At 42.4% G+C, this 27831-nt stretch overlaps 1 protein-coding gene across 2 annotated transcripts; it reads right to left on the reverse strand.

Annotated features, from left to right (window-relative positions):
- Window positions 1–267: 267 nt before the first annotated feature.
- On the reverse strand, window positions 268–27681 carry fut9a (fucosyltransferase 9a). Of its 2 annotated transcripts, XM_072913623.1 has the most exons (4): window positions 27270–27681; window positions 18409–18504; window positions 9005–9112; window positions 268–5477 (listed from the first exon to the last, which is right to left on the reverse strand). In XM_072913623.1, the coding sequence occupies exon 4, from the start codon at window positions 5467–5469 to the stop codon at window positions 4390–4392; it is 1080 nt and encodes a 359-aa protein (XP_072769724.1). In that variant the 5' UTR covers window positions 5470–5477; window positions 9005–9112; window positions 18409–18504; window positions 27270–27681; the 3' UTR covers window positions 268–4389. The 2 variants fall into 2 exon arrangements, with proteins under 2 accessions (XP_072769724.1, XP_061824128.1); XM_061968144.2 differs by lacking the exon at window positions 18409–18504.
- Between the last annotated feature and the right edge of the window lie 150 nt (window positions 27682–27831).

The following is a 27831-nucleotide window of genomic DNA, read 5'->3' on the forward strand; positions in this document are numbered from 1 at the left end:
CATCCATTGCTTTCGGTCTCCCCTAGAGGGGGGGGGGGTTACCCACATATGCGGTCCTCTCCAAGGTTTCTCATAGTCATTCACATCGACGTCCCACTGGGGTGAGTTTTTCCTTGCCCGTATGTGGGCTTTGTACCGAGGATGTCGTTGTGGCTTGTGCAGCCCTTTGAGACACTTGTGATTTAGGGCTATATAAATAAAGATTGATTGATTGATTGATTGATTGAATAGCTTCAGTTTCTTCTTCAATTTCGTTTTCGCTACCTGCCTCCACACTACAACCATCCGTTTCAATACATGCGTAATCTGTTGAATCGCTTAAGCCGCTGAAATCCGAGTCTGAATCCGAGCTAATGTCGCTATAGCTTGCTGTTCTATGCGCCATGTTTGTTTGTGTTGGCTTCACTATGTGACGTCACAGGAAAATGGACGGGTGGTTAAAATCAGGCACTTTGAAGCTTTTTTTAGGGATATTGCGTGATGGGTAAAATTTTGAAAAAAACTTCGAAAAATATAATAAGCCACCGGGAACTGATTTTTAATGGTTTTAACCATTCTGAAATTGTGATAATGTTCCCCTTTAAACACAGTCCATGCAAATGCAGCAGAATTAGAGCAAAAACAAGCTGAACATGGCCAGAAGAAAGAGGCCCTTGTGCAAGATGTTCCTACCAGATGGAATTCAACTCTGGACATGATTGAAAAAAAAAGCATCCGCGGAAACGAACAGCCTCCGAGTGACGTCCTCACCACAAGCACCAAGATTGCCACGCCAACTCCAGCTGAAATGGACAAGCTGCAGAGGTTGGAATGTTTTACATGATATTACTCAATATCCTGTCCGATTTCATGAAAGAGAGAAAAAATATGTAAATGCGGCATGAATATTTTGCAAATTTAAGGTCACTGGCAAACATCACACTGAAGCTGGTATGAATTATCTCAAAGAAGGTAAGGCATCCTGTATGCTTCACTTATTTATTTTCGTTGACACTATTTGACATTTAGTTCAAATACATAATACAACATTTGGCAAAATACAGTGATTTTGGCAAAACAAATCTAATCCAAATCAAAAAACAACGCTCACTCACCCATTTGTTGTTGGTTTTTTTTTTAAAATAAAGCAAGATCAGCGTTGGTGGCTATTTTTGTAAGGACGTCAGCAATGTCAGTGCTAGGCAGCATCTTCATATAGGACAACGGAATGAATAAAGGCTGCCACTCCAACACATGATTTGGCAAAAGAGAAAAGCAGGCAAAAGAGACAAAAAAAAACTAGATCTTTGATCCAACCTGAATGGCACTTTCATAGTCTCGTCTACAATGGATGACAACAGTTCTATCTAAACATACAGGAAAGAAAAGTGCTAGTTATAAAAAAAAAAGTACAATTTAGGTGTAATACAACAATTCATTAAGAGATTTGAACATTTAAATCCAGCCTTTCATACGTGAACAATTTTTTTCTGATATTTACAAGATTCACTATGGCACGCCATAAGAACATAGTCCGAGGAAACGAAGGAAACCGTCCGCTTGCATAAATACACTTGATGGTCAATTTGCACGGTGCAAAATGGAACCGACAGCGGGAATGGGCGTTTGATCGGGTTCAATTAATCGATCGAAACACGTGTGCGCTACTGGGCTGCGACCAGCAGAGGCACTGTAGATTCAGTCTCAACTAACTGGTGCTCTGGTACTAGTACTCTGCAGACTTAGGAATGTTGAGCTACACGAACGGGCATTATTCCGCTCAATACCACACCGGCGTGGAAATAGGAGTTCAAGACATTCGGCGACCTATTAAAAGGGAACATTATCACCAGACCTATGTAAGCGTCAATATATACCTTGATGTTGCAGAAAAAAGACCATATATTTTTTTAACCGATTTCCGAACTCTAAATGGGTGAATTTTGGCGAATTAAACGCCTTTCTATTATTCGCTCTCAGAGCGTTGTGACGTCACATCGGGAAGCAATCCGCCATTTTCTCAAACACCGAGTCAAATCAGCTGTTATTTTTCGACTGTTTTCCGTACCTTGGAGACATCATGCCTCGTCGGTGTGTTGTCGGAGGGTGTAACAACACCAACAGGGACGGATTCAAGTTGCACCAGTGGCCCAAAGATGCGAAAGTGGCAAGAAATTGGACGTTTGTTCCGCACACTTTACCGACGAAAGCTATGCTACGACAGAGATGGCAAGAATGTGTGGATATCCTGCGACACTCAAAGCAGATGCATTTCCAACGATAAAGTCAAAGAAATCTGCCGCCAGACCCCCATTGAATCTGCCGGAGTGTGTGAGCAATTCAGGGACAAAGGACCTCGGTAGCACGGCAAGCAATGGCGGCAGTTTGTTCCCGCAGACGAGCGAGCTAAACCCCCTGGATGTCTTGGCTCACACCGTCCCTTATGCCACCGAAGATGATCAAGAGAAGAATATCGATCCTAGCTTCCCTGGCCTGCTGACATCAACTCCAAAACTGGACAGATCAGCTTTCAGGAAAAGAGAGCGGATGAGGGTATGTCTACAGAATATATTGATTAATGAAAATTGGGCTGTCTGCACTCTCAAAGTGCATGTTGTTGCCAAATGTATTTCATATGCTGTAAACCTAGTTCATAGTTGTTAGTTTCCTTTAATGCCAAACAAACACATACCAATCGTTGGTTAGAAGGCGATCGCCGAATTCGTCCTCGCTTTCTCCCGTGTCGCTGGCTGTCGTGTCGTTTTTGTCGGTTTCGCTTGCATACGGTTCAAACCGATATGGCTCAATAGCTTCAGTTTCTTCTTCAATTTCGTTTTCGCTACCTGCCTCCACACTACAACCATCCGTTTCAATACATGCGTAATCTGTTGAATCGCTTAAGCCCCTGAAATCCGAGTCTGAATCCGAGCTAATGTCGCTATAGCTTGCTGTTCTATGCGCCATGTTTGTTTGTGTTGGCATCACTATGTGACGTCACAGGAAAATGGACGGGTGGTTAAAATCAGGCACTTTGAAGCTTTTTTTAGGGATATTGCGTGATGGGTAAAATTTTGAAAAAAGCTTAGAAAAATAAAATAAGCCACTGGGAACTGATTTTTAATGGTTTTAACCCTTCTGAAATTGTGATAATGTTCCCCTTTAAAACTACCCTATTCGAAATAACAGTTCATCAACCAATTGAATGGAAACGTCAAATGCCCATCCCGAGTCTGTAGCTGCAGATTGCTGTTTCAGATGCATTGTTCAGTAGATTTTGCAAAAAAGTTCTATATAATTATATACAGATAATAAAAAAAAATGTAAAAGACAGCAGGTGGTCACATTCTTTACTGCACAGCTGCTTGCAAAAAAAAAAAAAAAAAAGTTTAAAAAATATTTAACCATGCATCCAAAACAGCATAAAAAGGAGAAGACACGTTCACCCCGTAACATTAGGTACACCTGAATAATCTAAATCAAGAGCAGGTTGTAGACGACCACAATGTACTTCACCATGTATCGTCCTGTTTGGAAAACATGACGATTCAGTTCTTGATGCAGTGCAGCCCAATACACATTGTTTATTCAATCGTTGTCTTTTATTTGAACTCGGTGTACCTAATGTCATGGCTGCGGATCGCGTGTCTCCACTGTACACGTGTAGAACAAAACCGGTGTGACGTGGAAAAGTGCGCTTACAGTACAGACGCATGACACTTGAGCTTAGTCAACACTGCATAGGTGACGTCAATCACAAGCACGTGTGTCCATTGTGACATCTCACTCGGATAAAGACTGTATTGGGGTCCCTTTTTTGTTAGTTTTGTCAGTCGGACACAAAAAGTGACACTACGTTAGCATCAGATGGAAATAAAAACATCTTTTGTCTTACATTTAAGCACTCAAGACTTAAACACGCCGTTGTAGTAGTAGCAAAATGAAGGATGGTCAAAAAATATGTACAGAACGTGCATTTGAAAATTTGAAATGATTATATAAACTTGTAGATACTCAAGTCACAGCTTGTTGTCTCCACCCGCAAAGTAGTCTCAGACTAGAAGGATCTCCTACCCAGGTCTGACATACACCTGTCAAACATGAAATACAGTGCCATCCATCTGTTATTTTTCGTTTATCCAGGGTTGGGTCACAGGGGCAGCAGCCTATGAAGTTGAAAATGACACTCGCAATATCTATGCTGAAAAGTCTGAATCTTGTGGCTGGAGAAACAAATCTCGCATAGGCGTCGCCGTACGGACCTGCAGTCTGAACTTTGCAGGGACTACAGCAACACAGAAGGCAAAAAAAGACCAAGGCTAGGCGAAAATGGCTCATGAGTAAAAAATGTAATGACTAAAAACCTAAAATGAGGTCAGCGACACAAACACTGAATAGTCCTGCAAAGCTGCCTCAGCCCCAGAACCACTTTTCCAGGTTGTTGACCGTCTTGTACTCCCTGTGCCTGCGCAGGTAATCACAAGCCAGGCACGTGTGCTCGGCCCAGAATGACGCTTTTTTCACTTTAAAGTGCCGCCGCCACTCAAAGTACCTGAGGTACATATCCTCGTTTTTGTCCAGGAGCAGCAGGTAGTCGGCCAGCTCCTTGGGTGACGAGAAGTCGTCCACGTGGATGAAGGCGTCCCCTTGGACGAAGTTCTCGTAGTTCTGTCGCGACGGGCCCAGCACCACGGGCACCGTCCCCACGGAAAGTGGGTTGTAGAGTTTCTCTGTGATGTAGTCCTTGTGGATGGAGTTCTCGAAAGCCAGGTAGAACTTACAGCTGGCCATGGTGGGAAAGTAGTCCTGGTCCGAGATGTACTCCCCGAAGGCTTGTCCGTACGCGTGGACCTCGATGTGTTTGTATAGTTCGTTGTAGTACTTGACCCGCACATGCTCTTGGTTCCAGTTGCTCACGATCCAGCAGATCAGCTTGTTTTTGCTGGGCGGGACGAAGTCTTCCTCGCCCTCGGCAGCCACGATGGACCCGTAAGGCACTTCAATGTCGGCATCCCGGCGGTAGTTGAGGGTTAGGTTGAACAGATTCTCAATGCCGGACAGCTGAGAAGAGTGAGACGGAGACTCCAAATTCATCCAAATCCACTTTTGAAAAGACGGACGCTGCAGCGGCGGCAGATTGGACAAGTCCGAGCAGATGTCCCGGTGATGGATGAGGACGCCGTCCGACTTGTTGTAGAGGTTCCTGTCAGCCGTGATGAAGCAGCCCTCCATGTTGAAGAGCGAGCCGCACACGTTCAGGTCGTAGGTCTGTCCAAAGGGCCAGAGCCAGATGAGCACCGTGGTGACATTTTTATCGCTCTTGGCGTAGAAAATGCCTTTGACCCGCTCAGTGGACGCCGTTGACTCAACGGGACCCGATAGCCAACGGGTGGATGGTTTAAAATACATCAAAAACAAAGTCACAAAGCATCCCAGGATGAAGGTGGCAAGAAGAAGGGGTCGTAGGATTCTGTGAACGGATGCAGATGACATGCTCTGTCCTGGAGAGGCACAAGGACAATGTCACAGGACTCATCAAGCATGACGATTAATTACAGTTGCTTGGTGTTCACACTGCATATTCAAGCTAGGATTTTTGTTACCTTTTTTCTGTGTGACTCGTTAGTGAAAAAGGCACCGACACGGAATTAAAGGGTTGAAGTCAACCCCAGAATTTCCTAGCTTCTTTGGCGGTATTCGCAGAGGCTGGACAGTGGAAGACTTTAAAGACATTCCACCTGGACCGGGATGTGACATTTAACAACTTAAAAAGCAATTGTCACTGTCCCACAAATACAGTGGCACCTCGGTTTTCATAGGACCCATATTATAAGTATGATTCTCAGGGTATTGAATCGGTGGCAACTGGACTGTTGCGTTGTCTTTGAAGATGTTTCGCTTCTCATCCAAGCAGTCTTAACCAGTTCAAACAGACTTCGGTAGGGGAGATCTAGTTAAGATGGGAAGACTAGAGACTTCTGCCACCCCTGGAATCACCCCTGTTAGTATTCCATTCAATTGCATCATTGGTCAAGGGGGCATCTCTTACCTAAAAGTGCCTGGCTCCTTGTGTTATTTGTTACTGGCTAAAACAACAAACATAGGTGCCTACTGTATGTCCTGTTGTAAAAAAAGTAACAACACGGCATAGAAACCTGTTTTTTTTTTTGTTTCAGGTGCTCCCTTGACCATTGATACAACTGATTGTAATACTAATAGGGCTGATTAAAGGGGTGGTATTTGAATGTCTGGAATGGATAAACTGGATAAAAACAGTTTCCTGTGGGAAAATATATATTTGGGTTTCAGACAAATCGGTTTTCAACTGACCCTTTGGATAGGATTACTAACAATAACCGAGGTACAACTGTATATTATGTGTCACACGTCGCTTTGGCTCTAATTATGCAATAATCACATCCTTCTCGACGTGTGAAAGCGCACAGCTCTACTTGGCTCAGTGTGACGGTTCAATGTTGGGAAGTACCCAAACAAGAGCTTTGGTCAGTACTAGGGGTCATTGAATCGTTATGTTGTAAATATCGTTTGACAGAAAGGTTTGACTGAAATAAAACCAGAGTGGTGAGGGATTTTTTTTAATGGTACTATTGGCATCTCTCGACAAAACATGGAAGTACCTAAACCAGGGGTAGGGAACCTATGGATCTAGAGCCAGATGTGGCTCTTTTGATGACTGCATCTGGCTCTCAGATAAATCTTAGCTGGCATTGCTTAACACTATAAGTAATGAATAATTCAGCTGGTAATCACAATGTTAAAAATAATGTTCAAAATATAAAACATTCTCATGCATTTTAATCCATCCATTCGTTTTCTACCGCACCTGTTCAAGAAGTCGCATTAATGGTAAGAAGTATTTTATTTATTATTGGTTAGCTTCAGAATAACAATGTTATTAAAATGAATAAGAGACTTATTATACTCTAAAAATGTTGGTCTTACTTAAAAATGCACACATCTAGTTGTATTCAGTGTTAAAAATTATTGTATGGCTCTCACGGAAATACATTTTAAAATATTTGGCTTTCATGGCTCTCTCAGCCAAAAAGGTTCCCGAGCCCTGACCTAAACCAAGATGTTGGGGTTTGTTAAGGGTCATAGAACAGTTGAATGGAAGACCGAACAGCAATAAAACAACTCTTAAATTTTAGTAGTGAGCTTTCTAACTGTGTCTGTCTACAATACCAAGAATATGCAATATGGGGCAGGGTTTCTCCTTCATGGCAACATTGAAGCCGCCACACCTTAAAAAATAAGTTTTTTTTAACGTGAAAACAAATATAATGTATTGTAGCCTCCAGAATAAGTAAAGAATCTGACGCAATTTTTAACTTTTATTGCCAATCTTATGCTAACAACCAGCCCGATTCCATCAGGTATTCACTTTTGTCTCTGCGCTTCCCCAGAGACTTAACAGCACTTCCTCATTCTCGGCCAATCGACTCCCAGGCCGGGGCAGCGTTTTTTGGTATCATAGGAACAATGAACATCAAATGAAAACCACACAAACATATAAAACATAACCACAAGCAGCTCGTTACAGTATGAATGGATATATATATATATATCCTATTATTCTTAGATTCAGACTTAGACAAACTTTATTGATCCACAAGGGAAATTGTTCCACACATTAGCTCAGTTTCAAAGCATGGAAAGGGTAAGGATGGAAAGGATAATGCAGGTATTAAGTAGACATCCATCCATCCATCCATCTTCTTCCGCTTATCCGAGGTCGGGTTGCGGGGGCAGCAGCCTAAGCAGGAAAGCCCAGACTTCCCTCTCCCCAGCCACTTCGTCCAGCTCGTCCCGGGGGATATCCCGAGGCGTTCCCAGGCCAGCCGGGAGACATAGTCTTCCCAACGTGTCCTGGGTCTTCCCCGTGGCCTCCTACCGGTCGGACGTGCCCGAAACACCTCCCTAGGGAGGTGTTCGGGTGGCATCCTGACCAGATGCCCGAACCACCTCATCTGGCTCCTCTCGATGTGGAGGAGCAGCGGCTTTACTTTGAGTTCCTCCCGGATTACAGAGCTTCTCACCCTATCTCTAAGGGAGAGCCCCGCCACCCGGCGGAGGAAACTCATTTCGGCCGCCTGTACCCGTGATCTTGTCCTTTCGGTCATAACCCAAAGCTCATGACCATAGGTGAGGATGGGAACGTAGATCGACCAGTAAATCGAGAGCTTTGCCTTCCGGCTCAGCTCCTTCTTCACCACAACGTATCGATACAGCGTCCGCATTACTGAAGACGCCGCACCGATCCGCCTGTCGATCTCACGATCCACTCTTCCCTCACTCGTGAACAAGACTCCGAGGTACTTGAACTCCTCCACTTGGGGCAAGATCTCCTCCCCAACCAGGAGATGGCACTCCACCCTTTTCCGGGTGAGAACCATGGACTCGGACTTGGAGGTGCTGATTCTCATCCCAGTCGCTTCACACTCGGCTGCGAACCGATCCAGTGAGAGCTGAAGATCCTGGCCAGATGAAGCCATCAGGACCACATCATCTGCAAAAAACAGAGACCTAATCCTGCAGCCACCAAACCGGACCCATTCAACGCCTTGACTGCGCCTAGTCCAACCCTCACTGGAAACGTGTCCGACTTACTGCCGGCAATGCGGACCAAGCTCTGACACTGATCATACAGGGAGCGGACCGCCACAATCAGACAGTCCGAAACCCCATACTCTCTGAGCACTCCCCACAGGACTTCCCGAGGGACACGGTCGAATGCCTTCTCCAAGTCCACAAAGCACATGTAGACTGGTTGGGAAAACTCCCATGCACCCTCAAGGACCCTGCCGAGAGTATAGAGCTGGTCCACAGTTCCACGACCAGGACGAAAATTAAGTAGACAAATAGTACACATAGGCTCTATTTGTTCTATTCGATTGTCTGCATGTCTGTGATGTGGACGTGGTTTTAATATTCCGAGATGTTACATAAAATACACATCATGCATATCGGTAGGCATAAAAAAGGATGAGACAGTAAAAGTACTCACTTGCCTAATAACCGTGCACACAGTGTTTCATCTAATAATTCCCTTTGGTAAAACTGGTGACGTGAAACCAGTCATGATTTCCTCTCACTAACCCTGGAGGATTGTGACCTGCAGCGGGAAAAGGCACAAAGAGAAAGAAAAAGTCATTAATGGGAGCAAGGGTGCAACGATTAGTCGACGATAGTCGCGACGTCATCACTCGTGTTTTTCCGGGCGGTAGCAGGTCCGCGCCGCCACGTTATCACATCGCCAGTGATAACATGTAAAGTGTTATTGAACCAAAAAATAAAAATAAAAAATCTGTCTGGAGCTGCAAAAGAATAAAAGTCTTATATAAGCGTTACATGATGTAAGTGTCTATATTAGCCTGACGCAAATCTTCGTGGACAGAAATGTTGTATTTTCATTTTTATTCTACACATTTTTGCAACATTGGAAATCATTAGTAAAACAGAGGCTTCTCACAGGATGAGATAACTTCTGGAAATTACCGGCTCAGAACGGCCAAAGGTATACATGTGTGTGTCCAAGTTTAAGGAGACGGCAGGCTGTCTTCTTCTAATGGATTTATTACAATCTTTGCAAGCTGGGTAACGTTTGCTGTGGTCTGGAACAACATATGAGAAATGCAGCCAATATTACATACAGATAATGTGTCATTAGACATGCACATATAAATCAAATGCACAGAGGACATAAGTAAAGGGAATTAAATGAGCTCTAATATACCTACAAACGAGGCATAATATGTACATACAGCTGGTTCTTAACCTTGTTAGAGGTACCGAACCCCACCAGTTTCATATGCGCATTCACCGAACCCTTCTTTAGTGACAAATAAAATGTTTGTTTTTTCAAATTCAAGACAAAGTTATATGTTTTTGGTAACACTTTAATATGGGGAACATATTCTAAATAACACAGACTTAATTTCGAGTTATTTGGTTAGGGTTGGGGTTAGAGGGTTAGGGCCAGGGTTAGAGTAGTATCGACGAGATACGCTCCTGTACTTGGTATCATTACAGTGGATGTTATGTGTAGCTCAAGTACTTTTCAGAGTATGAGATGATTCATTAGTATCGCGGTACTATACTAATACCTATATACCGTACAACCATAATTAAATCTGATCAATATACTGACAGAAATGTGATTGGGCCAGATTCAATTGAGAAATGGACGGTTTGGTAGGTTATTCCTTGTATAGACAGAACGAGTAGCAGTGAAACAGGTAGGGACGCCTGTTAGTGGCTAGTGAGGCCAAGAGCTCAAAAGACAGGTATCCAGTTTGGTTTGTCCGTTGGATGGACGGATGGGTAGGTAAGTACTGTAGGTAGATAAAGGTTGTTTAGTCTAACAGAGTAATGGACAGACAGGTCGGTTGGACGTTTGCTCGAATAAACGGACAGATGGGTAAGATGGCCATGAGTAACACATATAGGTTTTGAGTTTGGTTGGTCAGTAGTAGATGATACAGAAAGTCCAATGGATGGACAGACGGGTGGGGAGGTAGGCCGGTTGTTAGTGCTGGACTAACAGTTAGATAGGATGGACATCCCCATAGACCAGTGGTTCTTAACCTTGTTGGAGGTACCGAACCCCACCAGTTTCATATGCGCATTCACCGAACCCTTCTTTAGTGAAAAATAAAATGTTGGGTTTTTTTCAAATTCAAGACAAAGTTATATGTTTTTGGTAACACTTTAGTATGGGGAACATATTCTAAGTAACAAAGACTTAATTTAGAGTTTTTTGGACACTAGGGGAACATATTCTAAGTAACAAAGACTTAATTTAGAGTTATTTGGTTAGGGTTAGGGCCAGGGTTAGAGGGTTAGGGTTATAATAAGGCCATGCCGAATAAGGCATTAATAAGTACTTAATAATGACTAGTTAAGAGCCAATATGTTACTAATTTGCATGTTAATAAGCAACTAATTAATGGTGAATATGTTCCCCATACTAAAGTGTTACCATGTTTTATTACTGGTGCACAAAATGAACCGTGCATGAACATCACCTTAAACTCTGCATAAACTCACAACAAATTACACACCTGCAAACCAGTCTGACTTCTGCTGTTGCCGTATCCGTAATACGCCCGATAGGGAGAAGTTTTTATTTACACGATGAGTCGGGTGTGTCTCGACCTCCGCCGAACCCCTGAGCCCGACTCACCGAACCCCTAGGGTTCCATCGAACCCAGGTTAAGAACCACTGAGCTAACCTATACAGCATGTTAGCAGCGATTAACTTGCAGTCACGGATTGACTAAATATGCCTGATAAGCACTCCAGCAAATCAATAAAATCAACAAAGCTCACCTTTGTGCATTCACGCACAGCATAAAACGTTTGGTGGACAAAATGAGGGGGAAAAAAGAAGGAGTGGCATAAAACACGTCTCTCTGTGGCAGCATCGGAGAAAGTTGTACGATGAGTTCAAGGATCGCTGAAATTAGTAGGACAAAACGGTGCTTGCCAAATACTCTCATCTGAGAAGCATGTTTAATATAAACAGTGGGATTTTTCTAACAATAAGGAAGGTTTGTGTCTGGGGCTGAAAAGGCACTGGTGGAGTTTATTGTGCATTTAGAAAGGCTGAGCAGCATTTGATGGTATTTTTCAAATTGTTTACATTTTCTCATCACTACTGCTAAATGATTAAAAGACAATTTTGCCACAACAACCCTTTCTTAGGATTATTCTCAGAAGTAGTATACCAAACTAACTGGCTTTCTTCTAGCTTTAGGGCAGGGGTCGGCAACCCGCGGCTCCGGAGCCGCATGCGGCTCTTTGATCACTCTGATGCGGCTCAGCAGCTTACTTGCTGAACCCCCCGATTTTCCCGTGAGACTTCCGGATTTCAGTGCCTCTCGCAGAAAACTACCGGGACTAATATTCACCGATTTTCACCCTTACAGCTATAATAAGGGCGTGCCATGATGGTACAACATTTGGCGCTCTCTACAATCTGTATTAACAGCGTGCCAGCCCAACACTTGTTATACAATATACATCTTCTGCTTGCACACGTACGTGACAGCAAGGCATACTTGGTCAACAGCCACACAGGTTACACTGACGGTGGTCATATAAAACAACTTTAACACTCTTACTAATAATGCGCCACACTTTGAACCAAAACCAAACAAGAATTAAAGCTGCAAGCAGCGTTGGTCGGGCCCGCGTATTTGGCAGGTGCTAGTCCTAAGTGTCCCAATACTTTTGTCTACTTGTAGTCTGAAGTGTCCCAAGACTTTTGTCTAGTGTACCTACCTTGTCTGCATTGTGTGGGCACGTTGGTGCTTCCTGCTTTTGAGCAGCCATCTTAAAAAAACAGCACCGCAGGAGCATCAGTGCAGCGGGTCTTTGAAGGGTCATAAAATCAAAACCGGAGCAGGTATCACAACTCTTTCGCCAACTTTTAATCAGAAGGGTTCAATCTCTCTCCTGTGTTAGTTTGAAGCCGAAACAACAAACGCGCTCAGAGGAGATAATGTTTGAAGAAAGGGGACGGGTTTTTACAAAAATGTTGTGTTGAAGGGGGAATAGCAAACTTCCTGTATATTTTAGCTTGGGGTTGTCAGTTTATGAAATGTAGGTCTAAGTGAGACCTACATAGAGGTTTTTGTTTCATGTCTCTCCGACCTTCCCAGTGGGAGTTACAGGCAGTTTTGTAGTTTTTTTCTTCCGAGGAGCAGTTTTTTGTCCGTTTTATTAAAACATTGCTGTAGAGCACAATTTTTAGATTTGGGGTTAGGTTTTTTCATTAGATCACAGTTTTAGCCAGTCCTGATGTGTGTGTTAAGTTTGGTGAGTTTTGAAGCATGTTAAGGGGGTCAAATTACAGCTCAAAGAAGCAAAAGTGACTGTTTTTAGTACTTTTTTGTCTTGAAGGGGGAATTGCCAACTTCCTGTTGATTTTAGCCCGAAGACATACAATTATGAGAACTAGGTCTAAGTCAGACCTACATAGAGGTTTTTGTTTAATGTCTCTCCGACCTTCCTAGTGGGAGTTACAGGCAGTCTGTTTTTTTTTTTTCCTAGGGGGCGCTAGAGCGCATTTTACATTTTTGCGGTTCGTTTCTTTTATTAAAAGACAATTTTCGCAAGTCCTGATGAGTGGGTCAAATATGGTGAGTTTTGAAGAATGTTAAGTGGGTCAAATTAGTGCTCAAAGAGGCGGCGGAAGAATAATAATAATAAAGAATAATAAAACGAACGAATAACAATAGGTCCTTATGTCCCATTGCATAAGGACTCCCGAAGGGAGTCCTTTTGCAATGGGCCATTGCGGGCCCTAATGATAATAACTTAGAAATTCAATAGGTCCTTATGTCCCATTGCATAAGGACTCCCTGTGGGAGTCCTTTTGCAATGGGCCGTGCGGGCCCTAATAAAACCTTAGAAATTCAATATTCAATAGGTCCTTATGTCCCATTGCATAAGGACTCCCTGTGGGAGTCCTTTTGCAATGGGCCGTGCGGGCCCTAATAAAACCTTAGAAATTCAATATTCAATAGGTCCTTATGTCCCATTGCATAAGGACTCCCTGTGGGAGTCCTTTCGCAATGGGCCATTGCGGGCCCTAATGACAAACACATTTTGGGAGAACATCTGCACCTTAACACAACATAAACACAACAGAACAAACACCCAGAATCCCATGCAGCCCTGACTCTTCCGGGCTACATTATACACCCCTGCTACCACCAGAAGAGTTAGGGCTGCATGGGATTCTGGGTATTTGTCCTGTTGTGTTTATGTTGTGTTAAGGTGCAGATGTTCTCCCGAAATGTGTTTGTCATTCTTGTTTGGTGTGGGTTCACAGTGTGGCGCATTATTAGTAAGAGTGTTCAAGTTTTTTTTTATACCGCCACCGTCAGTGTAACCTGTGTGGTTGTTGACTAAGTATGCCTTGCTGTCACCTACGTGAGCAAGCGAAAGCCCCATTCAACATGTGGCTGATCAGGCACGTTCGTTGTAGTGGGCGCTATATGCTGTATCATCACGACACGCATGGCGCCGACAACCGATACTCATTTAAACATTTAAAACCCGCGTGCCGCACCAGCTTAAAAATTCCATAAAAGGTGTGGGCAGCGTGTCTGAGACCCCTGGTTAATACATAGCACAAAGCAAAAACAAAACTTTGAATGCTGTGTTATTTCATTTAAAATTTCCAAAATTTTTGCGGCTCCCATTGTTATCTATAATTTGTGAAACTGGTCAAAATGGCTCTTTGACTGGTAAAGGTTGCCGACCCCTGCTTTAGGGTATGCATGTATTTCATTCTACTGCCATTTATAATCAGTGTTTCAGTAAACATTTGCCACACAACACACTAAATTATTCATTTCCCAAAGCCTTCTTCTTAAGAGTATTCTCTGTGGCAAGCCATCCAAGTGGGCAGCGATGAAGCAGGTCCCTGTTTACGTCGATAGGGAAGAAGAACAGAAGACCCTCTTCACCCATCTGAGGTCCCTCCTCACCACAACTCCATCAACAGTGAAAGGATTGCTGCCACTGGTGGACTGAAATTGATCTGCTAAGTTGTTGTTCCAGAGGTGAGCATTACCGTGTGCGTGCTACAGAATTGCCAAAGCCAAAATAAATGGTGTGTTGCTTTTGTATTGATTTACCAAAACCCAGAGGTGGGACCAAGTCATTGTTTTGCAAGTCACAAGTAAGTCTCAAGTCTTTGCCCTCAAGTCCGAGTCAAGTCCCGAGTCAAGACAGGCAAGCCCCGAGTCAAGTCCAAAGTCAAGACTGGAAAGTCTCAAGTCAAGTCCTAAGTCCTGCATTTTGAGTTTCGAGTCCTTTCAAGTCCTTTTAACCACAGACTAATATATTAACACAGATTGTGTATGCTTTTCAAACGCTGTATTTATTTATTAAAACAAGTGCATTTTAAATTGCAGGAAAGAAAATTGTGCTGACATTGCACTTTATAATAGCACTATTAACCAGTCATTTTAAACATTAACTCATTCCTATACAGAACAAACACATTGAAAAATAAAGTGCAAATGTACTTATTTGTACAAAAGTGTTAACATTGAAAAAACATGACATATACGTGAACATAACAAAAAAGTTGTACTTTTTATATGTCAGGGCCCTATGCTGCATTGCATTTGCAAAAGACCAAATTAGCCAAGAGTCTGTCAGTCATTTGTGCACGATGGGGGCGTAGTATGATGCCACCATGGCTGAAAACTCGCTCCACTGGAGCACTGGAGGCAGGCACTGCCAAGACTCTCATGGCCACTCGTAACAGTGAAGGAAGAGTCTTCATGTTCAATGCCCAGAACAAAAGGGGGGGGAGAGTTTTTTTGGGTTGGTGCACTACTTGTAAGTGTATCTTGTGTTTTTTATGTTGATTTAATTAAAAAAAGAAAAACATATATATATATATATTTCTTGTGCGGCCCGATACCAATCGATCCACGGACCAGTAGCGGGCCGCGGCCCGGTGGTTGGGGACCACTGAGGTAAACAACCAACAGTATGTCAGAAAGCTAGCTAAAACGGTACACATATTCATAATATAGTATACATTTTAACTGACCTTTATTTTACTATTTTTGTCTTTTTTTAGGTGGCTAAAATACGCGGTGCTGCTGACCGCCGTCTAACGTTACGTGTGATATATTGACTAACCCTGCTTAAAAAAAATCACTGAACAAAAAGTATGAATAAGGTAGTGAACTGCAACAGATTCCCGTGTTTGCAATAACGTTATAACGTTAGCAGTGAGTTTACAGCCTCACTGATTTAACTACACAGCAAATAAAAGTCACGTTACTTAGCCAATAAACGTTATCTTACATTCAAAACTTACCGTTCTTTGTGCAACTTCAAATGCCGGAAAAAGTTGGAAGTTGTTTCCTCTCCATCAGTAATTTTCGAACCGCATGTGTTGCATATTGCAAACCGTTTTTTGTTGACCACCTCGTAATTTTTATACCCAAACGAAATTATTTTAGGTATCATTTTTTGTTCACTGGCGTGTGGTTTGGACATGTCTTCTTCATTGGTTGTCCTGCAATTTGATTGGATGAATGCTGTGTGATGAAAACAAAGTAGATCTAATTTGATTGGCTGTTGTACTGAGACCACACCAGCTGACACACGCTGATAGACAAGTACACAATGAAAAATACGGAGCGCTCCCGAATAACTTTTTCATCTTTGGGTTTTGGGGAAAGTAGCAAGTCATGTCAAGTCATGTCAATTCAAAAGGCTCAAGTCCAAGTGAAGTCACAAGTCATTGATGTTAAAGTCTAAGTCGAGTTGCAAGTCTTTTTACATTTTGTCAAGTCGAGTCTAAAGTCATCAAATTCATGACTCGAGTCTGACTCGAGTCCAAGTCATGTGACTCGAGTCCACACCTCTGCCAAAACCCCAAAACCAGTGAAGTTGGCACATTGTGTAAATGGTAAATAAAAACAGAATACAATGATTTGCAAATCCTTTTCAACTTATATTCAATTGAATAGACTGCAAAGACAAGATACTTGACGTTCGAACTGGTAAACTTTGTTATTTTAGCTCATTTGGAATGTGATGCCTGCAACTTGTTTCAACAAAGCTGGCACAAGTGGTAAAAAAAGACGGAGAAAGTTGAGGAATGCTCATCATAATCATGTTACTAAAACGGCCTTCTTTCATCTCCGTAATATCGCTAAAATTCGTTCTATTTTATCCACTAGCGACGCTGAGATCATTATTCATGCGTTCGTTACGTCTCGTCTCGACTACTGTAACGTATTATTTTCGGGGCTCCCTATGTCTAGCATTAAAAAATTACAGTTGGTACAAAATGCGGCTGCTAGACTTTTGACAAGAACAAGAAAGTTTGATCATATTACGCCTATACTGGCTCACCTGCACTGGCTTCCTGTGCACTTAAGATGTGACTTTAAGGTTTTACTACTTACGTATAAAATACTACACGGTCTAACTCCAGCCTATCTTGTCGATTGCATTGTACCATATGTCCCGGCAAGAAATCTGCGTTCAAAGAACTCCGGCTTATTAGTGATTCCCAGAGCCCAAAAAAAGTCTGCGGGCTATAGAGCGTTTTCTATTGGGGCTCCAGTACTATGGAATGCCCTCCCGGTAACAATTAGAGATGCTACCTCAGTAGAAGCATTTAAGTCCCATCTTAAAACTCATTTGTATACTCTAGCCTTTAAATAGCCCCCCTGTTAGACCAGTTGATCTGCCGTTTCTTTTCTTTTCTCCTCTGCTCCCCTTTTCCTTGAGGGGGGGGGGGGGGGGGGGGGGGCACAGGTCCGGTGGCCATGGATGAAGTGCTGGCTGTCCAGAGTCGGGACCCGGGGTGGACCGCTCGCCTGTGCATCGGCTGGGAACATCTCTACGCTGCTGACCCGTCTCCGCTCGGGATGGTGTCCTGCTGGCCCCACTATGGACTGGACTCTTACTATTATGTTGGATCCACTATGGACTGGACTCTCACAATATTATGTCAGACCCACTCGACATCCATTGCTTTCGGTCTCCCCTAGAGGGGGGGGGTTACCTACATATGCGGTCCTCTCCAAGGTTTCTCATAGTCATTCACATCGACGTCCCACTGGGGTGAGTTTTTCCTTGCCCGTATGTGGGCTTTGTACCGAGGATGTCGTTGTGGCTTGTGCAGCCCTTTGAGACACTTGTGATTTAGGGCTATATAAATAAAGATTGATTGATTGATTGATTGATCAAACACTTATTTGGAACATCCCACAGGTGAACGGGCTAATTGGGAACAGGTGGGTGCCATGATTGGGTATAAAAGCAGCTTCCATGAAATGCTCAGTCATTCACAAACAAGGATGGGGGCGAGGGTCACCACTTTGTGAACAAACGCGTGAGCAAATTGTCGAACGGTTTAAGAACGACATTTCTCAACTAGCTATTGCAAGGGATTTATGGATTTCACCATCCGTAATATCATCAAAATGTTCAGAGAATCTGGAGAAATCATTGCACGTAAGCGATGATATTACGGACCTTCTGTTACGATCCGCTGCCCGGATCAGAGTTTGTTTATGTTTGTGTCACGTGTTTTCAGCACCTTGAGTTTAGTTTGTTTCTGTTGCCATGACGGCAGATTGTACGCACCTGCCTCTGGTTAGTGTTCGGGACGCGCACCTGTTGCCCGGGCGCTAATCAGAGGGCTATTTAGTCTTTGCTCTGGCCTCACTCGGTCTGGCTTCGTAGTTTGTTCCCATACAACTATTAATGACTACTTTGATTCTGCTAGCTTTTCACGCTATGCTATTTTTTCCTGCTAGCTCCCACGCTAGTCCTTTTGTTTTGCCTTTTGTGCTACATGCATGTTTTTTGTTTATCCATCATATGATTTATATTTAAAATAAATCATTTTCCTACCTGCAAGCTGTGTCCGAAGCCGTCTGCATCCTTGGGAGAACCACACCCGCATCACTATGCGACCAAGTCGTTTCACCTTCGATACCTCAGGCGGTACTGCATCAAAAAGCGACATCAGTGTGTAAAGGATATCACCACATGGGCTCAGGAACACTTCAGAAACCCACTGTCAGTAACTACAGTTCGTTGCTACATCTGTAAGTGCAAGTTAAAACTCTCCTATGCAAAGCCGAAGCCATTTATCAACAACACCCAGAAACGCCGCCGGCTTCACCGGGCCCGAGCTCATCTAAGATGGACTGATGCAAAGTGGAAAAGTGTTCTGTGGTCTGACGAATCCACATTTCAGATTGTTTTTGGAAACTGTGGACGTCGAGGAGAAGAACCATCCGGATTGTTATAGGTGCAAATTTCAGAAGCCAGCATCTGTGATGGTATGGGGGTGTATTAGTGCCCAAGACATGGGTAACTTACACATCTTTGAAGGCGCCATTAATGCTGAAAGGTACATATAGGTTTTGGAGCAACATATGTTGCCATCCAAGCAATGTTACCATGGACGCCCCTGCTTATTTCAGCAAGACAAATAAGTGTTTGATGAGCCTTCCTCAACTTTCTCCGTCTTTTTTGCCAGCTTTTTTTGGAAACATGTATCTTTTCTTTGCAGTCTATTCAATTGAATATAGGTTGAAAAGGATTAGCAAATTGTTACGATCCGTCGCCCGGATCATGTTTTGTTCTGTTAGTTTTGACTATCTCAGTCCTGTTTTCTGCACCCCTGGGTTTGTGTTTCAGTTGCCATGACTGCAGATTAGTTCCTCCTGCCTCCGATTAGTGTTCGGGACGCTCACCTGCTCCCGGGCACTTAATCAGAGAGCCATTCATCCCCGTTTCTTTCACCATCAGTCCGGTTTCCTTGTTTGCGCCACGCAACAGCGAACGACAATTATAGTTTTTGGATTCCTGTTTTTATAGTTTTTTAGCTTTGCCTCCCGTGCTATCGGCACGCTTTTGTGTTTTTTCCTGTTTGTTCCTGCATGATTTCCATCCATCCATTTGTTACCGCTTGTCCCTTTCGGGGTCGCGGGGGGTGCTGGAGCCTATCTCAGCTGCATTCGGGAGGAAGGCGGGGTACACCCTGGACAAGTCGCCACCTCATCGCAGGGCCAACACAGATAAGACAGACTTCCAGACTTGTCCAGGGTGTACCCCAAGACTTCCACTTGTCCCTTTCGGGGACAAGTGGAAGGGAACCCATGCAGTCACGGGGAGAAACATGCAAACTCTACACAGAAATGCCCCCGAGCCCGGGGATAGAACCCAGGACCTTCGTATTGTGTGGCACACACGCTAACCCCTGTTCCACCGTGCTGCCCCCTGCACGATTTATACAAATAAATGGTTTCCGACCTGCACGCAAAGTTGTCCTTTCAGCAAATTATTGTATTCGGTTTTTATTTACGATTTACACTAGGTCAGTGGTTCTTAACCTGGGTTCGATAACTGAAATATTTTTCTCTCACACACCCTACTGAAACACTCTTTTACACACTACTGAAATGCTCTTACATACACTACTGAAATGCTCTTATATACACTACTGAAACACTCTTATAAACACTACTGAAACACTCTTACATACACTACTGAAACACTCTTACATACACTACTGAAACATTCTTATAAAAACTACTGAAACACTCTTACATACACTACTGAAACACTCTTATAAACCAGTGGTTCTTAACCTGGGTTCGATAACTGAAATGTTTTTCTCTCACACACCCTACTGAAATGCTTTTACACCCTACTGAAATGCTCTTACATACACTACTGAAGTGCTCTTACATACACTACTGAAACACTCTTATAAACACTACTGAAACACTCTTACATACACTACTGAAACACTCTTACATACACTACTGAAACATTCTTATAAAAACTACTGAAACACTCTTACATACACTACTGAAACACTCTTATAAACCAGTGGTTCTTAACCTGGGTTCGATAACTGAAATGTTTTTCTCTCACACACCCTACTGAAATGCTTTTACACCCTACTGAAATGCTCTTACATACACTACTGAAGTGCTCTTACATACACTACTGAAACACTCTTATAAACACTACTGAAACACTCTTACATACACTACTGAAACACTCTTATAAACACTACTGAAACACTCTTACATACACTACTGAAACACTCTTACATACACTACTGAAACACTCTTATAAACCAGTGGTTCTTAACCTGGGTTCGATAACTGAAATGTTTTTCTCTCACACACCCTACTGAAACACTCTTTTACACACTACTGAAATGCTCTTACATACACTACTGAAATGCTCTTACATACACTACTGAAACACTCTTATAAACACTACTGAAACACTCTTATAAACACTACTGAAACACTCTTACATACACTACTGAAACACTCTTATAAACACTACTGAAACACTCTTACATACACTACTGAAACACTCTTATAAACCAGTGGTTCTTAACCTGGGTTCGATAACTGAAATGTTTTTCTCTCACACACCCTACTGAAACACTCTTTTACACACTACTGAAATGCTCTTACATACACTACTGAAATGCTCTTACATACACTACTGAAACACTCTTATAAACACTACTGAAACACTCTTATAAACACTACTGAAACACTCTTACATACACTACTGAAACATTCTTATAAAAACTACTGAAACACTCTTACATACACTACTGAAACACTCTTATAAACCAGTGGTTCTTAACCTGGGTTCGATAACTGAAATGTTTTTCTCTCACACACCCTACTGAAATGCTCTTTTACACCCTACTGAAATGCTCTTACATACACTACTGAAGTGCTCTTATATACACTACTGAAACACTCTTATAAACACTACTGAAAATCTCTTACATACACTACTGAAATGCTCTTACATACACTACTGAAACACTCTTGTAAACACTACTGAAACACTCTTATAAACACTACTGAAACACTCTTACATACACTACTGAAACACTCTTATAAACACTACTGAAACACTCTTATAAACACTACTGAAACACTCTTACATACACTACTGAAACACTCTTATAAACACTACTGAACCACTCTTACTGTTGGAATAATTGTTTGTAAGTTATCACAAAAGAAACGTTGTATTACATTATGTTTCTGATAAGAAGATGAAGGCTGTCTTTCGAGGCCTACCAAGAGGAAGAAGGCTCGTAAAACTTCACTGTGATTTCAACACGGACAGATGGCAGGATCTGCTCAACTTCCAGAGGAACTCTCTTTGAACTGTGGTCAGGAGACGGGAGGGGTTATCCATTGTCCTCCAACACCTGCCCCAGCTGGATCCAGGAAGAGCCCAAGCCCGAGACATCCTCTTCTTGGTCTTCAATGTGACCGAAAACAATGACTGTTTTACGTACTTCCCATTTCTGCTGAGACATGTGTTGGTGCGTGAACATTGAACATCTAAATAATAGAGGAGACGAAAACCTTCTTCGTCAGAGCGTGCTAAGACACTGTAAGAGGTTACAGGTCGACGCCGTCTCTCCTCAATTGAGTCCAAATTTAATTTAGTCTCTGTTTGATTCCTTGCCTTTTGTCTTGTTTAATAGATGTCCTCAGTGTTTGAACGTGACATCTTATATACACTCCTGAAACACTTTTACATACACTACTGAAACACTCTTATAAACCAAAGGTTCTTAACCTGGGTTCGATCGAACCCTAGGGGTTCGGTGAGTCGGCCTCAGGAGTTCGGCGGAGCCTCCGCCACGGAGGTAAAGACACATCCGACTTATCGTGTAGATACAAACTTCTCCCTATCAGTGTATTATGGATACCCCCAAACAATGTTCACTCTATTTTTCCATCTGATTTGCAGGTTGTTTGATTGATCGATTGAAACTTTTACTAGCAGATTGCAAAGGAAGAGAATACACAGTACAGTTTACACAGTACAGTCCATATTCCGTACAATTGACCACTAAATGGTAACACCCGAATATGTTTTCCAACTTGTTTTAGTCGGGGTCCACGTTAATCAATCCATGGTAATGTGTGTAAGGTGTGTAATTTGTTGTGAGTTCATGCACTGTGTTGTATGAGGGGCCGTTAGGGACATTATTCAGAATTACCTCTTACATACACTACTGAAATGCTCTCACATAAACAACTGAAATCTTTTTCTCTCACACACCCTACTGAAACACTCTTATACGCCCTACTGAAACACTCTTATACACCCTACTGAAACACTCTTATACACACTACTGAAATGCTCTTACATACACTACTGACATGTTTTTCTCTCACACACCCTACTGAAACACTCTAATACACACTACTGAAATGCTCTTACATATACTACTGAAATGCTCTTACATACACTACTGAAACACTCTTATACACACTACTAAAAAGCTCTTACATACACTACTGAAATGCTCTCACATAAACAACTGAAATCTTTTTCTCTCACGCACCCTACTGAAACACTGTTATACACTCTACTGAAACACTCTTATACACACTACTGAAATGCTCTTACATACACTACTGAAATGTTTTTCTCTCACACACCCTACTGAAACACTCTTATACACACTACTGAAATGCTCTTACATATACTACTGAAATGCTCTTACATACACTACTGAAACACTCTTATACACACTACTAAAATGCTCTTGCATACACTACTGAAATGCTCTCACATAAACAACTGAAATCGTTTTCTCTCACGCACCCTACTGAAACACTGTTATACACCCTACTGAAACACTCTTATACACACTACTGAAATGCTCTTACATACACTACTGAAATGCTCTCACATAAACAACTGAAATGTTTTTCTCTCACACACCCTACTGAAACACTCTAATACACACTACTGAAATGCTCTTATATACACTACTGAAACACACTTATAAACACTACTGAAATGCTCTTACATACACTACTGAAACACTCTTACATACACTAGTGAAACACTCTTACATACACTATTGAAACACTCCTATAAACCAGTGGTTCTTAACCTGGGTTCAATCGAACCCTAGGAGTTCGGTGAGTCGACCTCAGGAGTTCGGCGGAGCCTCCGCCACGGAGGTAAAGACACATCCGACTTATCGTGTAGATACAAACTTCTCCCTATCAGCGTATTATGGATACCCCCAAACAATGTTCACTCTATTTTTCCATCTGATTTGCAGGTTGTTTGATTGATCGATTGAAACTTTTACTAGCAGATTGCAAAGGAAGAGAATACACAGTACAGTTTACACAGTACAGTACATATTCCGTACAATTGACCACTAAATGGTAACACCCGAATAAGTTTTGCAACTTGATTTAGTCGGGGTCCACGTTAATCAATTCATGGTAATGTGTGTAAGGTGTGTAATTTGTTGTGAGTTCATGCACTGTGTTGTATGAGGGGCCGTTAGGGACATTATTCAGAATTACCTCTTACATACACTACTGAAATGCTCTCACATAAACAACTGAAATCTTTTTCTCTCACGCACCCTACTGAAACAATGTTATACACCCTACTGAAACACTCTTATACACACTACTGAAATGCTCTTACATACACTACTGAAATGTTTTTCTCTCACACACCCTACTGAAACACTCTTATACACACTACTGAAATGCTCTTACATACACTACTGAAACACTATTATACACACTACTAAAATGTTCTTACATACACTACTGAAATGCTCTCACATAAACAACTGAAATCTTTTTCTCTCACGCACCCTACTGAAACACTGTTATACACCCTACTGAAACACTCTTATACACACTACTGAAATGCTCTTACATACACTACTGAAATGTTTTTCTCTCACACACCCTACTGAAACACTCTTATACACACTACTGAAATGCTCTTACATACACTACTGAAACACTATTATACACACTTCTAAAATGTTCTTACATACACTACTGAAATGCTCTCACATAAACAACTGAAATCTTTTTCTCTCACGCACCCTACTGAAACAATGTTATACACCCTACTGAAACACTCTTATACACACTACTGAAATGCTCTTACATACACTACTGAAATGTTTTTCTCTCACACACCCTACTGAAACACTCTTATACACACTACTGAAATGCTCTTACATACACTACTGAAACACTATTATACACACTACTAAAATGTTCTTACATACACTACTGAAATGCTCTCACATAAACAACTGAAATCTTTTTCTCTCACGCACCCTACTGAAACAATGTTATACACCCTACTGAAACACTCTTATACACACTACTGAAATGCTCTTACATACACTACTGAAATGTTTTTCTCTCACACACCCTACTGAAACACTCTTATACACACTACTGAAATGCTCTTACATACACTACTGAAACACTATTATACACACTACTAAAATGTTCTTACATACACTACTGAAATGCTCTCACATAAACAACTGAAATCTTTTTCTCTCACGCACCCTACTGAAACAATGTTATACACCCTACTGAAACACTCTTATACACACTACTGAAATGCTCTTACATACACTACTGAAATGTTTTTCTCTCACACACCCTACTGAAACACTCTTATACACACTACTGAAATGCTCTTACATACACTACTGAAACACTATTATACACACTACTAAAATGTTCTTACATACACTACTGAAATGCTCTCACATAAACAACTGAAATCTTTTTCTCTCACGCACCCTACTGAAACAATGTTATACACCCTACTGAAACACTCTTATACACACTACTGAAATGCTCTTACATACACTACTGAAATGCTTTTCTCTCACACACCCTACTGAAACACTCTTATACACACTACTGAAATGCTCTTACATACACTACTGAAACACTATTATACACACTACTAAAATGTTCTTACATACACTACTGAAATGCTCTCACATAAACAACTGAAATCTTTTTCTCTCACGCACCCTACTGAAACAATGTTATACACCCTACTGAAACACTCTTATACACACTACTGAAATGCTCTTACATACACTACTGAAATGTTTTTCTCTCACACACCCTACTGAAACACTCTTATACACACTACTGAAATGCTCTTACATACACTACTGAAACACTATTATACACACTACTAAAATGTTCTTACATACACTACTGAAATGCTCTCACATAAACAACTGAAATCTTTTTCTCTCACGCACCCTACTGAAACAATGTTATACACCCTACTGAAACACTCTTATACACACTACTGAAATGCTCTTACATACACAACTGAAATGCTCTCACATAAACAACTGAAATGTTTTTCTCTCACACACCCTACTGAAACACTCTTATACACACTACTGAAATGCTCTTACATACAATACTGAAATGCTCTTACATACACTACTGAAACACACTTATAAACACTACTGAAATGCTCTTACATACACTACTGAAACACTCTTATAAACACTACTGACATGCTCTTACATACACTACTGAAACACTATTATACACACTACTAAAATGCTCTTACATACACTACTGAAATGCTCTCACATAAACAACTGAAATCTTTTTCTCTCACGCACCCTACTGAAACACTCTTATACACACTACTGAAATGCTCTTACATACACTACTGAAACACACTTATAAACACTACTGAAATGCTCTTACATTCACTACTGAAACACTCTTATAAACACTACTGAAATGCTCTTACATACACTACTGAAACACTCTTATACACACTACTGAAATGCTCTTACATACACTACTGAAATGCTCTCACATAAACAACTGAAATGTTTTTCTCTCACACACCCTACTGAAACACTCTTATACACACTACTGAAATGCTCTTACATACACTACTGAAACACTCTTATAAACACTACTGAAATGCTCTTACATACACTACTGAAACACTCTTATAAACACTACTGAAACACTCTTACATACACTACTGAAACACTCTTGCATACACTACTGAAACACTCTTATAAACACTACTGAAACACTCTTACATACACTACTGAAACACTCTTATAAACCAGTGGTTCTTAACCTGAAAAAAACATATTTTCTTGAATTTGAAAAAAGAAGGGTTCGGTGAATGCGCATATGAAACTGGTGGATTTCGGTACCTCCAACAAGGTTAAGAACCACTGCACTAGGTTTTTTGGGTTATGTGCTTCGCAGGAAGTTCCATTCTGTGGTTATCGTAATCTACACGTATAGCTTTTAACAGTAAATATAGAGCGACGCGCACCAGGGGCCGCTCGTCCTGCATCACCACGTCACCCGGTGCCTAAAAGGCCCCCCTTTTTCCGCCCCCACCCCCCTGGAACCAGATCCCTGGCAAGGCCTTTTAAAGGCTTAGGGTATCGATACATTTTACATGCAGGCAAATCCTCTTACGCCTGTGAGCGCCACTCATAAGCTGTCCCCCCCCAATGCTCATCATCCACACCAAAACAATGAAACGTGTGCTTTTGTGGGGTGGAAAGAGGTCAATGTGACTCATGCAGGGCGTGGGAGTGTGTGTTGTCAAATGCACGGTGATGTATTTAGGACACGGCAGCTCTAGCGTGGGTGAGTGGTCCAGGAGAGGCTTTTTTTTTTTTTTTTTTTTTTTTTTTTTTCATGCACCGCATCCACACAGCTGAAGGTCATCTGCAGCCGCCCGTGATGCTGCGAACCTGCTGGAATGCGTGGACGGCGTCGACGGACGGACATCTTGCGTCTTTTCGGTGCAGGATAATAATTAGTAGGCGAGCAGGTGCGTGCGTGCACATTATGGGATGGAGGCGGCGGCGGCGGTGGTTCACTCACCATCTCGACAGGCGCGAATCAAAGGAGGTCCTTCTTGTCATTTCCCCGCGCGGTTTGCGTGGGGAATGGTCCAGAAATGGCCCGTCGTCATGTGAGCGCCTGCAGGAGCACATCCGCACCAACCTGAAAGCGTCGTTGTTGTTTTTTTTGTTGTTGTTGTTTTTTTTCCCCCACCCCTCCCTCCTCCTTCGCTGCACCTTCCCTGCGGTCACGCCACGGATGCAGAGAGTGCAGGTGTGGGAGAAGAAGACCGGATCGTGGAAGTTACATGTTCGATCGGTGCATTTTCAGCCTGCCGCTGTGATGCGATGCTGGCTGCCCATGCACGCACACCTGCCGGTTCCGCTTTCCGCCACTGGGTGTCGCCAAAGTGCGGAGACGACACACACACATACACATACACATACACATACACTCATACACACACACACACACTAGATCAGGGGTGTCAAACTCGTTTTTAGCTCGGGGCATACTTGTCAACCTTGAGACCTCCGATTTCGGGAGGTGGGGGGTGGGGGGCGTGGTCGGGGTGGGGCGGGGGAGTGGTTGGGGGTGTGGC

Source organism: Nerophis lumbriciformis, linkage group LG08 (genome assembly GCF_033978685.3).
Source record: "Nerophis lumbriciformis linkage group LG08, RoL_Nlum_v2.1, whole genome shotgun sequence".
Lineage (NCBI taxonomy): Eukaryota > Metazoa > Chordata > Actinopteri > Syngnathiformes > Syngnathidae > Nerophis > Nerophis lumbriciformis.